The sequence below is a fragment of the Ambystoma mexicanum genome, chromosome 13 (assembly GCF_040938575.1).
Source record: "Ambystoma mexicanum isolate Mex_15411 chromosome 13, UKY_AmexF1_1, whole genome shotgun sequence".
Classification (NCBI taxonomy): domain Eukaryota; kingdom Metazoa; phylum Chordata; class Amphibia; order Caudata; family Ambystomatidae; genus Ambystoma; species Ambystoma mexicanum.
This window is the reverse complement of record NC_090938.1, coordinates 119615932-119631787: the sequence shown is the minus strand read 5'-3', so window position 1 is coordinate 119631787 and position 15856 is coordinate 119615932. Positions and strand designations below refer to the sequence as shown.

At 46.9% G+C, this 15856-nt stretch overlaps 1 protein-coding gene across 1 annotated transcript in view; it reads right to left on the bottom strand.

Moving 5' to 3' along the window:
* The window catches only part of SYCP1 (synaptonemal complex protein 1), a 1202159-nt gene extending 1188145 nt beyond the window's left edge, over positions 1-14014 (bottom strand). The window contains exon 1 of the mRNA XM_069633416.1: positions 13904-14014. Coding sequence (XP_069489517.1) covers positions 13904-14005 — 102 coding nt within the window. The 5' untranslated portion in view covers positions 14006-14014. The remainder of the gene's footprint in view (positions 1-13903) is intronic.
* Between the last annotated feature and the right edge of the window lie 1842 nt (positions 14015-15856).

Here is a 15856-nt window from a genome sequence, read left to right as displayed (position 1 = left end):
CCTAATTGACTGGAAAGGTTATGGTCCGCAGGAAAGGTCTTGGGAACCTAGTAACCACGTGCATGCACCTCGTTTAGTGAAGAGGTTCCATCGGGAATTTCCAGACAAACCACGGCCAAGGGGGAGAACGACTTTAGGAGGGGCCTTGAGGGGGAGTGCTGTCATGATGCCTGCCCCCGGAAGACCAGACCAGGCCCAGCAGCCCCGGAAGCAGGCATCATGCCACTTGGAGCATGCCCAAAAGCCCCAGTTAGGGGCTGTTTGGGTACAGTCCTGGCGCCTATGGCGCCAGGCTCATAAAGATAAAGTCAGTCCTGGCGCCATGGGCGCCAGGCTCATTATTGATAACTTACCTGAAGCAGACCATGCTGCATACTCACCTGAGGCAGACCATGCTGCATGAAGACTCAAGCCAAATGAGGCTTAGAAGGGACTATTTTACTGAAGGGACTATTTTGTTACTTGGGTGGGGCTGTGGAAGAATACTTACCTGGATCTTCTTCCAAGGCTATTTAAACCACGCCCGGACAGCCACACGTGCTTCGCGTTATTCTGCTTGCTGCAGCGTAACGCTCACCGTGTTTTCAGCAGCTCCAGTCTTCAGCCACGCCCGCTTCAGTCCTGGGACTCCTGAAACAAGAAGACAAGAAGGATAAAGGTTAGAACAGGAGTTTTAACTTTAATCCTTACCTGAATCCTGATCCATTTCGCCACAGAACTGAAAGACAGAAGTCTTTGAAGCATCGCTTCGCATTCCTACGGCGCCGCGCTGAACTCACCTGCTTGGCGGTACTTCAGCATTCCATCACGCTCTCTCCATCTCGCGGCCGCCCTCCGACACCTAAGGAGACAAAGACAGCAAGGTGAGCAAGGGGACTCTCTAAGGCAATACAAGCTACCCCCAAGGACTTACCTGATTTACCACGGGAGGTACTTACCTCATCTCGGGTCGGCACAGTCAACTCTGCTTCATCGCCGTACCCCGGTCCCTAAGGGGAAAAAGCAAAGACAATACCATTTACCCCCCACACAACTTACCTGATTTACCACGGGGGTCTCACCTCATCTCGGGTCGGCACAGTCAACTCTGCTTCATCGCCGTACCCCGGCCCCTGAGGGGAAAACCACAATAGACTTACCTGAATCTTACCGAGTGCCATTTGGAAATCTTCGAGTGGATTAATCGGCAACCTGCAAGGAATCGGACAGAGTGAAGAGCAGACATTTGAACTCTTATGAACAATTGGACTTTAGAGTCAATACTGGAACTCACCAATTCCTCTACGCCAGTGAAGTAACTGGTCATCAACGCGCCCCTGCGGTCGACGCAGGATGGAGAGCTCATCCTTCCAAACCATCAGGTGAGACTAAGGAGGGGACATCAAGAGTGAGCTGTGGGAAGACAACGGGAGTGGGGAAGGTGGGTTGACACTCAATTCCACGGGTGGTTAATTCCTCTTCTCCTTTGCAGAAGAATATTCTTGCGAGCCAGACAAACTAGGCTGAGCGGGCCAGTCCAGTCAGTCATCTCGGCGCTACACGTCACGCTGGTGGAAATAACAGCGGCCCAGTTCCGGTCGACGCCCCCGTGGGAACCAGGTGAGCGTAACAAGAGCCTCTCCTGTTTTAAAGGAGCGTACCTTTTATTCACCGTTGCTGCTGCTGGCTTCATCCCTGTGTGGTGCAGAACCCCCCAGACGTCTTCCTTCTTGCCGAAGCTCCAGGATACGTGAGTCTGCAGGAAACTACCAGGAACAACTGCCGTGGCACCAGCTTCTTCCTTGAATAAGGTACTGTGTTCTGCTTCGAGGAACTAGGATGAATCCGTTTCTCCTCATCCAAGGCTTGCCCTTGTCTTCCCTCCTTCTTATAACTTTTGCTTCCTCTGTTGACAATATCCAAGTACTCCTGGCAACGTTGAATCTTGAACTGTCTGACTGTGTGATCCTCGACAATAGGAGCCCAGTTCCACTTGACACTGGCTCCAGCCTATTGACTTTTGTATTTCTGTCAGCGAGTGTTCTCTGATTCTGTCTGCCTTCAGAAAAGTATTGCTCATGATGTTTGCCCCCAACTCTCTCTGGTTAACTCAGGTGCTAAGTGTGTTTTTGCCCCGGTAATATTTCTTTCTGCGGATACGCGTATCTTTCGTAAGGCCGACTGTCATTCCTGTAAAAAAGTGATCGCATATGTATTCCCGGTAACGTCTTTTGTTTCGACACACCGGTCCGTTAAAACATAGGGTACTAACCTTGAATTAGAGATACCAAAGTGAATTGGTTGTATGTATGATATGATATGATATGGAATTTATAACGCGCCTATACACAAGTGTTTCAAGGCGCGACGAGGCAGGCGGTGGGGAACAAGGGGAGACAGACAAACGATCCTACTAGGCCAGGTGTCATTCAGATCGCGCAAGTGCAGGGTTGGGGAGGAAGGGAAAAGTGCAAGGGGGAAAGGGAGAGGAGAAGTGCAGTACAGGTTTAGTAGAACAAGATAAATAATAAGGGCCAACTGGTGGCAAGTGCAAGATAAGTGCAGACAAGTGCTGGGAGGAGGGGCTGTAGGAATACAGAGACAGTCCCACAGTGCAGGGGTTGCCAGGTAGGCAGTGCAGGGGAGAGTGACAGGGCCAAGGACCGGGGTGAATGGCCCCGTAGCAGATTCAGTGCAGTTTCAGTAATATTAACAAGGGAGAGGGGGAGAGAAAGCGGAGGCAAAGAGGAAGGTTTTGCAGTGTATTTTACGTGTGGTTTTGAATTAATAGAAGTGTTGTGTTTTACAGATGGATTAAAAATAAATGTACTTGAAACCTTGAGTCAGTGTTTGCTTGAGTCACAGCAACTGTGGTCCCTTTGTGTAATCTCTGCTACTGCTCATATACTCTTGAGATAAGCCTGGCTGTTCCGCTACTGCTACCACTTTAACATAGTAGTACAGGCTTGTACCAAAGGTGAACTTGTATTGCCACTTGTGGTCTTAATTGTGTGTAGTGGTCCCTAAGGGAACAGCACGGGATTCTGCCTAACAGGTTGTTAGGGAGAATTCTCATAAATGTGGTAATTCCCTTCACCTTAGAGACCCCCAGCAAATTTGCTGGATTTTTAGGTCTTGATTTATTTACCTGGAAATAGTGTGAGCCTTTTTTCCCACTCTTTCATGTATTTTGATGAGTGTTTTACATTTGTGTTCTTTTGATTATGGAGCTGTAGCTAACTCCATAGGCATCATCTTTTCATGTGTGTCACACAGAACCTTGAGTGCAGTGACACAGGGATGTCTTTTTAGACTTCCCAAAGGTTTAAATACCTTCTCTAGGATAAACTAGAGAATGTAAAGTGAAATTGACTTTGCTCTTCTTTCCAAATTCATAGACCCAGCACACAACATCTTACAATGGAGTGCTGCAGGGGTTACATAGTATCCCATGTGTCTAAATACTTATGTAGCAGTCAAATGCTACCCTTTCCTATTGAAGGGCTGGTGGCAGCAGTTTTACAACAAACTACCATGATTTTTCCCGACCGCGAATACCAGTAGCTAAAAATCATGGGAGCCATGATTTTCAAGATGGCGCCTTAAGCCCCTTTGTTTAAACAGGTCCCGGTCTTCTTTTTTCGCAGTTTCATTTTTGAAAGGTCCTTCTAGTGTTTGTCTCTGTGTGCCAAACCGGATTTTGGTCCCTTTGTTTGTGTGCCTTTGGCGGCCTTCAGGACTGAAGACCGCCTCTGGCGTCTGAGTGTCTGGGGTAGGCAGGAAGTGAGGGAGGTGCCCGAAAACTACCTGTGCTTAGTCTCCTAGGAGACCCAAATGCACTATGGCGTGATCGGCTGGCTGACTGTCCGGCAAGGACAGCCACCCTGCTGGGTGAGTGGCAGCTAGACTGGAATGAAAGGGAGAAAACTGTTTAAAAGGCAAGTCTCTTGGACTGGAAAGCAGAGTCGAGCACTGGAACAAAAGAACCGAAGAGGAGCTGGAAGAGGATGGCTGCTGCAACTCCTGGACCGTTGGTTTGCCCGGTGATGCCCTGCTTCAGGTCCGAATTGCCAACCTCCATTCGACAGAAAAGCTCCTTCAAGGACAGCTTCTTCCTTTGAGTTGGAGGGACCAATCAACTCATAAGACACCTAGATACCATTCCCAAGGCTAGTTAGGATTAACCAGGGAGAGGGACACCAGTTTGTGTTCTTAAATCTACAGCTACTGGAACTGAAGTGACTCCATCTTGTTTGCTTTCTTCAATGATCCCGTGCAGTTCAGGAGTCCCCCAACGTCCTCCCTCTTGTCCCCACGACTGAGGCTCAGTAACAGCGAGATCTGTAGGACCTGCCAGGAACCACGACTTCAGCAACATTTGCTTCTTCATACAAAGGTACTGTGCCAACCCGATTGAGAGAACGCCACTCTCGCTGTGAAAGTTCGTGAAACTTTCCCAACTTGCAGGCCTAATTAGTTTGTGACCCAACATATGATTCTTTTGCACCTAAACTACTTCTAAAAACTTTCACAAAGACTTTACCGTTTGATACCAGACCTGCTCTTTCCTATCCAGAACACTAGCCCCTTGACTTTGACCGGGCCTATTGACTTGAATTGAACGCTTCTGGTGATCTGAAACTATTTGCACTGCCTAGAAAGTATATGTGATCTATTCTAATTACTTTTGTCCTTTTTGCTCACTGCTAAGTAACTGAACTGCCATTTTGCTCCTATTTCAGGGGAGCTCAACTGTCTCAAATGCTTACAGTTTTGTATTGAATTGGGTATATAATATTAAGTTGCCTTCTGCTAGTGAAATGTTGTCTTAATGATTGTGTAATAAATTACTAAGTGTTTACTTGAACCACTGTGATTGAAAGTCCTCTGTGTCACTACTTGTACTGCTCACATTCACTCTTGAGATAAGCCTGGCTGCTCAGCTCGCTACCAAAAACTGTGTGGTATAGACTTATACCAAAGGTTGGTTTGGCTAACACCTGTAGTCCTAATTGTGTGTAGTGGTCCCAGAGGGTACTGCATGCAATTCTGCCTAACAGGGGTGAATGTTTTCTCGCCCACCGTCGACGTTGAGGGGTTTTCCCTCTCAGTGCCAATATGGTGGATGTCGGTGTCGTGTGGAATTGAGACGCTGTAGCGCCGACATCCTTGGATGCACTGGGTTGATCCGGCTTCCATTGGATCTCTTTCTGTGGCGAAAGATTTATCGGCGCCGACATTGTCAGTACCGGGGCACTGGAGGGGTCGGGTATACCAAGCGGCGCTCTTGGCTCTGAAGCCTGCTGCTTGGGGGTGTTAGCCGCGCCGACTGCAGCACGCTTTTTCAACATGTCAAGCAAGGAGGATTTCAAATCCTCCCACTCCTGGCGACTGGTAGGCCCAGCCGATGGCTTACCTTTTTTTTTTTGTAAATTTGGTTTTATTAGTTTTACAGATACAAATCATGCAAAGAAAGGATACATTTAAGTACATAATTAACTTTCTCGTAATGGAGAAGCAAACCCTTAAAATTTGGCGTATTTAGTGTCTGTCTTGCAAACACGTTCTTCATACATAGGGTTCGTGCAAAAACATGACCTTGCCCCTCTCCCCTTTCCCGCCCCCCCGTCCCCTGGTCAGAACCTGTATTGCAGGTCGAGCAGCGTTCATCGTGTGGCGAGCAGCGTCAGTGTTCAATGCCGAGATTGCGTCGGTTATGAGAGTGTCTGTTGGAGAGCTCAACTCATACGTTGCCTAGGTCAATTCTTGTGCCTCCATCGTCGTGGTAGGGGCATTGTTATGAGAGAAGCCGGTGGGCAAGTATATACTTTTATATTCCATCCATAAGATTTCGGTCTGAGGTAGTTTTCCATGTAGCGATGCTGTTATATGTTCCATTAGGCATATATTATTGGAAACATGGATCCATTCATTTTTCGTGGGAGTTGTAGGCGCTTTCCATCTCATTACTAGTGTTGCCCTAGCGGCTAATAGCAATTGTGGTGCTAGATTCTTGATCTTGATCCAGTCATCCTCATCTTTCTCGAGGCCAAACAATATGAGGTAGGGAGTAGGTGTTCTGTCGATACCGTCGACTTCTTTGATCCAGCCCAGGACCTCCGACCAGAACACTTGTATTCTGGGACATCCCCACCACATGTGCCAGTAGTCTGCTCTGTTTCCACATCCACGCCAGCAATCCGGGCTCATAGCCTGAAACATTTTAGATAGTCTGACTGGATCATATTGCCATCGATGTAATAATTTGATTGCATGAAGTTTATATTGATTTGAAATGGATATCCGTGTGGCTTCCTGCCATATATCTGGCGTGAACTGTTCGGAGAAATCTGTTTCCCATCTGCTTTTCAATGAGTCCGTGTTCATCCCCTCCCCTTCTATCAGTGTTTTGTACATATCAGAGATTAGGCCTTTCATTACAGTTCTTGAGTCCAGTATTTTCTCAAAAGGGGCGAGTTCTCTCATTAATTTGGGTTTCCACATGGCTCTTGTCAAAACCCCTTTTATCTGCAAGTATTGAAAGGTGGATAATGGGCCTATTCCAAGGGCTTCGGTTAGTTCAGGGAGAGAGATGAAGGAGTCGTTCCGTTGCAGTTGCCCTACAATCTCTAATCCAGTCTCATACCATGATTGGAACTGTCCGACTTCTGGAATGTGGTCGTTGATTCCTGGGGACCATAAGTGGCTGAGGGGAGCCGGCCAGGTAGTAATGTTTTGCATGTTTTTGCCATGTGTCCAGATGTCCCAGATGGTCATTAGTATCGGGTGGTCTTTGAGTTTTCTACAGATTCTTTTTTTAGGTGCCGATAACCATTCAGATACTGTGGCTGGTGTAAAGTAATGGTTGTCCACATTGACCCACTGGGTGTCTGTTTGGTTACGGAGGTGTGGAATCAATACCCTAAGTTGGATGGCCTCGTAATATTTTTGAAAATTGGGAAGCCCAACTCCACCTTTATCTTTTGGGAGCGTTAGGGTCTTGTATGGAATTCTTGCTTTTTTCCCTTGCCATGGGAATTGGAGCATGGCCCTTTTGATCTCAGTAAAAAAGGTTTCTGGAATACTAATGGGTATCGCTTGAAAAGGATATCGGAACCGGGGCAGGGATATCATCTCAATTGCATTAAGCCGGCCTAGCCAGGATATTGTGAGCTTGTCCCATCTTGTCAAGTCTAACCTAAATTGTTTCAATAGGGGAGGGAAGTTTGCTTCATATAAGTCACTTAGATTCTTCGTTAATTGTAGTTGTGAGTGTTCAATATTGAGACTGAAAGGGGAGAATCTGATGGTATTCTCGTATTTTTGACCTTGGAGGGGAAAGAGTGTGGACTTTGTTTTATTTATTTTGAACCCAGAGAGTTTACCATATTCTTCTATCATGCAGAGAGCCCGGGGGATGGAGGCGGAGGGGTTCGTGATGTGGAGGAGGATGTCATCTGCGTAGAGGGCAATTTTGTATTCTGTCGTCCCCAATCGAATACCTTCTAGTGTAGGGTCTGCCCTCATTGCGATTGCCAGGGGTTCTAAGGAGAGGGCAAAGAGAATCGCTGAGAGGGGGCATCCTTGTCGGGTTCCATGCTGCAGGTTGAACCATTGTGAGTATTCCCCGTTCACGAATATAGATGCCTTGGGGTCTGTATAAACTGCGTGTATGGCCCTCCTAAATCTAGTGCCCATTCCTACCTTTCGAATTACCGCCTCAAGGAACCCCCATAAAACTCTATCAAAGGCCTTTTTTCCGCATCGATGGAAAGGAGGGCCGGGTCATTCTCCATGGTCTGGGATGCGTGGATCAGGTGTAAGGTTTTGCGGATTGTGTCTGCCCAGTATGAACCCAACCTGATCAGTGTGTATAAGTTGAGGGATGAGGGTTTCGAGTCTCGCTGCCAAGATTCTGGTGTATATCTTTGCGTTAAGGTTGAGTAGAGAAATGGGGCGGCATGAGGAACATTTCTTAGGATCCCTCCCTGCCTTGGGGATAACAGTGATCAATGCCTTGGTAAAAGAGTCTGGGGGTTTCCCTGTGTCCATTATTTCATTGAAGAGGAGTGTTAGGAAGGGGGCCAGCGCGGTGATGAAAGTTTTATAAAATCCGGCGGTGTAGCCGTCTTCGCCCGGGGACTTGCCCAATGTTAATCTTTTTATGGCGGCTTGGACCTCTAGTTCCATAATAGGGGATTCTAGTGATTCGACCCCTAAGTCAGGAATACGGGGTACATCTATTGAGGACAGATAGGACTCTGTCTGTGATCGTTCAGGGTCTACCGCAGAAGAATAGAAAATTTCTTAAAAGTTGGCAAAATGTTCTGGGATGGTGGTGTGGGCGTGTGATGTGGGGGAGGTATCGCCTTTAATTTCTAATACTCTTCGCTCCACTCTTTGTTCTTGCAGCCTGGCAGCGAGAGGTGCGTCGGCCTTATCGCCCTTCTCGTCGAATTTTTGTTTTAAAAATCTTAGTTTACGCACGATGTGTTCATGCTCCAGTAGTTTCAGTTCGTTTCTTTTCTCTCTGGCTTCGTTCATCTTCTGAGGATCCACTTCTTCGCCTATTTTGGGTGTGCGTTCTAATTGGGAAATTTCAGTTCGAAGCCCTTGTTCAATAAGATTACATTCCCTCTTCTTTGATGAGCCTTCCCTTATCAAGATCCCTCTCCAGGTGGCCTTCCCGGCCTCCCACACTGTTTGTTTGGGTACCTCCCATTGTCGGTTGTTTTGAAGAATTCGGAGATTTCTGTCTCCATTTCAGTTCTAAAAATTACATCCCTCCAGAGGCTCTCGTTGCAGCTCCATTTCCCACTATTTTTAGGTAGGTCTGCCCACTGAATGTCTGTGAGGACCATGTCATGGTCGGACCAAGTGATCGGGGTTATCTTTGCCTGTGATGTCACTTCAGGGAGCTCTCTGGAGAGATACATGTAATCTATGCGGGTGTACGTATTATGGGGAGCAGAATAGAAAGTGCAGCCTTGTTCTTCCGGATGAAGAGCTCTCCATGCGTCTACCATGTTATACAGTTCCATCATATGAGCTAGCTCAGTCGGTTCAGGTCTATTCTGATGAGTCGTGGTAGGGTTCCCAGGATTCCGGTCTGTGGCCGGATTCGCCCATTTATTAAAATCCCCCCCCCAAGATGATGTGTCCGGTGGCTTCAAGTAGTATCTTAGGGATTGTTCTGGAGAGAAATCTAGACTGGCCTGTGTTCGGGGCGTACAAGGTGGCAATTGTGACGTTCAGATTACCTAGTTGGCCATTTAATAACATTGCCCGCCCTTCAATGTCTGACCATGCCTTGGTCTTCACAAAATCTATGCCTTTTCTAATGAGGATTCCCACCCCTCCCTTTCTGAGTGGGCCAGAGCCCAAAATTCAGTTCCCATTCGTTTCCCAAGAATCTGTCGTTCATCTCCTTTTATGTATTTTGTTTCCTGGAGTAGAAGAATATCTAATCCGCTTCTACGAAATTCTCTGGCTAGAAGGGACCGTTTCGTCGGTGAGATGAGCCCTTTAACATTGAGTGTTCCAACTCTTAAGGAGACCGGTTCCCTTACTTTAATGTTCGTAGCCATAGTTCTTTCTCGCTAGGAGTTGTCTCTTTGTATACACTCGGCAATGCTCTATGCTCACGAACTGCATGCTGATTTGGCTGTTGCGGTTCATTATGTTTGCTGCTCTGACCTTCTTTGTTTGTTTCCTTAACTTTTCCCTTCCTCTCCCCCCTCACCTTCCTAATTGATGGCGTCCGGTCGACCCCAGTCGGTTGTCCCAGGTCGACATCGGACCACTTCCGGGGGTCGTTACTTCACGCCCCTTGACCAAAATAAGTCATCGTAGTCCAGAGTGAGCCCCCTGGTGGTTCCCCCCTAATGATCTTAATTAGAGTTCAGGGAATATGTGTGCGTTCGTGCATCCATATCACACCATTTATATACTTCGATTGGAATTGTCTTACCGGTATCATCTGGTGTCAGTTGTCCGTTTCTGGGGAGAGATTGCCCCTCCTGAGTTTTCGCGACCCCTTCACTCTCCTTCTCCGGGGGCTTTGGAGTTGCCATTCTCTTCCTTCCTTATTTGTCGCTTCTTGACTAGCCTCTTCTCCTTGTGTTCCTAAGCGGTCAGATATGCACGATTTTATCTCATTCTCCGATCGCAGTCTGAATCTGGTCCCCTCGTATTGGAACGTGAGGGAGAAGGGATAACCCCATCTGTATCAAACGTTCTTTTCCTTGACCATCTTCGTTAGAGGTCTGCACATTTTTTTTGAGGGCTAGGGTCAGGGAGGAGAGATCTTGGTAAATGGTGATTTTTGCTCCGCATTGCGTAATCTTCTCGCTCATTCTGGCTTTCTCAAGAATTCTAGCTTTGTCCCTGAATCGGTGAAAAAGGGTGAGGACTGAGCGTGGTCCACCCGCTGGACCTCCTGCTCTATGAATTCGTCGGTTACTGGTTCATCCACCTCATCATCCGTTGTCAGAAGTTTGATGATGTTGTGAAGCGTCTCCTTAAGGTCCGCTTCCCTTTCCCCCTCTCTCTCCGGAATACCAAAAATTCATATATTATTCCTCCTTTCTCTGTTTTCGAAATCATTGAGTTTAAGTTTAAGCTCGTATTCACGTCGTTCCAGTTCCGTCATTCTTTGGTCGAGTTGTCCTTCCAGTGTGTCAATGGAGGCCTGATTGTTTTCAACTCCCTCGAGTCTATCCTCCATACTATCAAGCCGCTGAGTGATCCTATCTATTTTGCCACCTATATTTGTTCCCATGTTCTTAATCTCCCCCAGTAGGGCGGCTATGTCTCCTTTCGTACCTGCAGCCAGGTCGTCTCCTGTAGTGGCGCAGTTTGCCATCTTGGCGCCAGCGGTTGTAAGCAAGGTGGGGGTGTAGGCGAAGTGAGCTAGTTTGTGCTTAGTACTCATACAGATCACCGATGGTGGGCCTGGGTAGAAGCTGCGTGCGCTGTGATAATCCACGCCTCACTCGCTCTAGGTGGATGATGATGGCCTATTCCCTCGAGTTGCGCTGCGGGTAGTTTGCGGACGGGGTGGCGTAAGTTCTTGTGTGGGCCTGGGGTGGCGCCGTGGGCAGGCGGGGAGTCGTGCTCGGTAGTCGGCTACGAAGGGTGGTAGGCACTGTCCCCTGTCAATTCCGATTATGAATTCCGTCTCTGGTGGGGTTCGTGGACCTTTTTGGGCCTAGACAACTCCGCCGATGGGTTCACCCGGGTAGTCGCAGATCTGTGAGTGCTCCACTCTGCGGTTTTCCCCAATGTCACTCTGTCACAATTTGGTATGTTCGCGATCCGCAGTTCACTCCTTTGTGCAGCACCTATTCGCGCTCACCGGGTCGGTTGGCTGATCTCACGTCCTCGTGTGAGGGTGTTTCACTCGGGAGCCGAACACACGCCTTCCGGGCTTTCTAACGGTGAGACACACGCAGTTAGTTTCGATTTCACGTGCCTCGGAGGCCCCGATTTTCTCTTGCGTTTTCTGGGGCTATGGAGGGCCGATTTACATCGGGATTTTTCCTCGGAGTGGGGGGGGACGTTCACACGGCGAAATCCTGTGTTTGTTCAGCGGGGGGGTTCCAAAAGACGGGGGCTCATTCCATCTTCCGGTGTGCTGGTTACAGAGCTCACAGAGAGAGCATGCTGATCTCTGCGCCCCCTGGTGGCCGTTCCAATGGCTTATCTTTATCCGTCGACGACTCTGAGTCCCGACAATGGCGATGATGCCTTTTCTTCTTTGGGGACGAGGACGAGGAAGAGGGGCTCCTCGAGTGGGATCATTTCTTCTTCCGCCTATGTTCTTTCTCAGTTTCAGCCTCCGAAGACCAAACCCTCGACCGCACCAGTGATTTTGAGAGCGGTCAACCCAGAGCGAGTTTTGCAGCTTGATCGCGTAGGGATTTGGGTTGTAGTTTGGCGCACGACAGACACCCGTCAGTCCTGTGACGTGTGCCGAGGCACCAGAGACACAACTCGTGTGGGTCAGTGTTGGACATCTTGGTGCCACAATCGGAACACTGCTTGAAACCTGATACCCAAGCGACTGACATCTGGCGTTGAGAATTGAAAAAAGTGACAATGTTTTCTGAGAAAAACATTGAGTGAGTCGATGTAACGCTTACCATGTCTCTATGAAGCATAGGTTGCCTGAAAAACTCTTTGGGCTTCAATGTGGGATAGATGGTGTTCCCCCTGCGTCAACAAGAGATAAAAATATGGAATGATTCTAACAAAAAACTAAAACTCTAAGAGGGAGTCCACTCACCCAGCCGTGAGCTCTTACAATAGTGTAGGTACCCGCTTCCCTTCTCAACTGTGATTTTGTTCTGGGGAGCTCTCCGTCCTGCTATCATGCAGGGGTGCTTTGATATTGTGGCAAGACCTCTCCAGAAAGAAGATTACTGTGGAACCTCTGAAGTGGTAAGTATCTTGAAGTTCTGAGGTTTGCTGTAATCTTATTTTGCATGAGTGTCTCTGGGGAAATATGATGTCTGAGGGATGAATTCTCTTGTAAATGTCTAATCTCTCTCTCTTTTGCAGGTTTGAAGAGAGAATAAACGTCACACGTGAAGATTCGCGGGCGTCTTAAATGAACACCACAAAGTCTTGTCTTTTCCTGAGGTAAAGTTGCGCGCGTAGTGAGTCTTGGAGAACTCAGAAAATATGCTCTTCGAGGAATGCGGTAAGTAAGCGCGTAGTTTTGTATCTTTGCACGTTCTGTGATCTAAAAGGTCTGTTTTAACCAAAAATACCTTGTCTTGCAGGTTGATGGAATTTCGGGGGTCTGAGAAGAACGTAGTGGTCTGTGACACGGAACTCGGAGGAGCGCTCCACTTACATGAAAACTGCTGCTGTAGAATTCTTATCAGGTACGCAGAAACTGTGGTCTGTGGAAACTTTAGTAACTCGATAAGTTCATAAAATGACTTTTCTTTGTTTTGGCAGGTCCGTGAACTGAGCGCCGGTAAACGTTGCACCGCTGTCGGCAGAACCAACGCGAAAAATGTGCGAACGGGGCTTACATAGTCCATCTATCCCTATTACCAGTTCCTTCATGCTACTCTGTCCATGACCCACAAGGCAGCCATCTTAGGAAAAACCTTTTACATTGAGGCTCTATGGGGCCCACTGTGGATGCCAACACTGATGAATGGGAAGAATACTAACCATCTAGTCCCCGCACGTCTGCACAATGAACCCTTGCTAGCCTGCATAAGTGGTTCCAGCCCCTTGACCCTTGAGGTGATCATGACAGTCGAAGACTTTGTGTTTCTATGCAGCGTGTGGTGATTGGGGAAAAAAGGGGGGAACTGAGATTTGGGCGTAGTGACGTGGTATTTATACAACACCTGACGTCACGTCCGGAGCCGACGACCAGACACAGAGCAAGAGGGATCGACGGTCGACTGCTGGGTCGAGGTCCACTATGCCCCCTGCCAAAATATTTCCAAAGCAGGAGAGCTGGAGGGAATATATATCAGATGAGGAATCTGCGGGAGAAAGGCAATCCATTGAAAGCATGTTATTTTGTATCTGTCAGCTCCAAGGGAGCTGAAAAAAACGACTTTGAAGACTAAAGTTATATTTTAAAAGGAATTTGCAACAAAGATTGTACTGAATGAACAATGACATGAGTTAGATACATTTAAAATCATATTTTTATTGAGTATGTGGAAGGCATAACCGCAGAGAAGTGCTGTCATTTATGGGATCTTAATTTTCTAGCACACCATCCTAAAAGTATAGGTATCCGGTGCTTTTACTTGTGTAACTTTCTTTAACTGTTCATGGTAGAGGGTGCTCATGGCAAACAGGAGAAGTTACATAGCAGCACCCTTTATATGCTCTATCGTAAAGATTAGCAGATATTTAGACATTAAAGTGGATGGTTAACATCACTTACTTCTGCACAAAGCTTTGCTTCTGCTATGTTTTTGGCCTCAATTTTTGTTTTATAACTGTCAACTGTTTCTTCATATTTCACTCTAGAATTGTCCAGTTGCATATTTAGTTTATTCACCTGTCAAAAAACATGTTTCTTACCCATCAGTAAGTCTGAGAAATTATACAGAAAAGTCATGTATTATTACGACTTTCTCCAACTTTAATATTTTTCATAGATTTAATATACTGTGAAACTCTTTCCCAGTGGAGGAAAGTACATTTGAAGCATTACACCCATTACATTATACGCTGTTTCCACTATTGCTGACAAGACATCTTTTGAAATGTGTAATATCCACATTCAAACTTGTGTAACTTTATACTTCTCAAGCGATAAGCAGTCCAGCGATAGCCCATTTTTGTTCCACACAATGGTGATTGTAATGGTACCCAGAATTTGTGATTTGCCTTTAAATGTTGCTAGAAAATAATCAAAAGAACAAAATTCAGGTTAATTTTTTAAACATCACTCTAGAATGTTGTGCACAAGAACAAATTACTTACCTGGATTTTCCTCCCACGAATTCCCAATTATTGAGAACAAAAAGCAGATCTTTGGAAACGTTTCCACCGCTAGGGGGTGCATATCAGCTTCGCACCAGACATGACATCAGGGCCAGTATATATCGAGGTACTGAATGACTGTGGAACCAATGGTGTGCTGCTGTGCACCAGGAGGGGCAGGTTGGGAGGGCGATGAAGAATCCATCAGAAGAACATCCTTTAGAAAGAACATTTCCGAGAGGTAAGTAATTTGCTCTTCTGATGGATTCTTACCTACCACAGATTCTTCATCTATGATAGACTCCCAGAGCCATAACTGGATCTAGAGGAGGCGGGAGGATAAGGACATCACCTATACACGAATCTCTGTCGGACTGCCCAACCAAAACTGACTTTTTGCGGTGACTGGAAATTCAGGCGGTAATGATTGGCAAATGTGTGTAGCGAGGGCCACATAGCTGCCTGGCCAATGTTTAGAGCAGGGACTCCTTTCGGTGCAGCCAGTTCAAAGCACTTTGAGAGGGTCTGTTTGGTCACAGCACTGCCAGCAGGAGCACAAGGGTAACCAAGGAAAAGCTGGTCATCTTTTGTGATACCCCCAGTCTGAGAGACATTGCAGCTGAGGGACTGCACCGGGGTCAGCCAATGGAATTGCTCCTCGGCCTTAAAAGCATGGGGTGTAGGAAAGAAAACAGAAAGAAGGACCTTTTGAGAGAGATGACATTCTGACACCACCTTCGGGAGGAAGGACGGTCCAACTCTCAAAGTCCCCTTCGCTTTGGAGAAGACCAAATAAGAAAATCTAAAAGACAACAAAGGTCACCTTATGGATGAGCAGTCTAACAGAACAAGAATGTAGGGGCTTAACCCCTTAACTGCCAAGGGTCCCCTCTCCCCACCCCCGTGCCAAGGCCTTTTTTTGCGATTTCGGTATATCGCCATTCAATCCCTTGTAACTTTTATGTTACATGAGATATCTCGGCCAAATTTGCCCCTTCTCTTCCCACATGTATATGGTCATAACACCTCCAAAGAATCCTAGTTTGCTTTAGGGGCTGAGAGAAAATAACCAAAAAGGAAAAACATTTGGGTTTTTTCTGAAAATGCCAATAAAATAAGAAGCCTATGGTTTTGTCCTTGTAAGAGCTAGGAACAATTGGTTTGCTGTGCTGAATTTGCCATTTTTCAGGCTTTCAAGAACAGGTGGTTGAGTAGAAACCAAAAAAACATTTTTATATGGTTACCATCCATTTTGTGAGAGGTAGGAGATTTTGCTTTTTTTCTTCCAACAGGACATGCATGGACGGAATGGAAGAGGAGTGTAGGAAACCTGAACGAGAATACAGAAAGGCATACATTTCTGACAGTAAGATAAAATTCCAAGTTTAGGAAGGGGTGATTCGCGTAG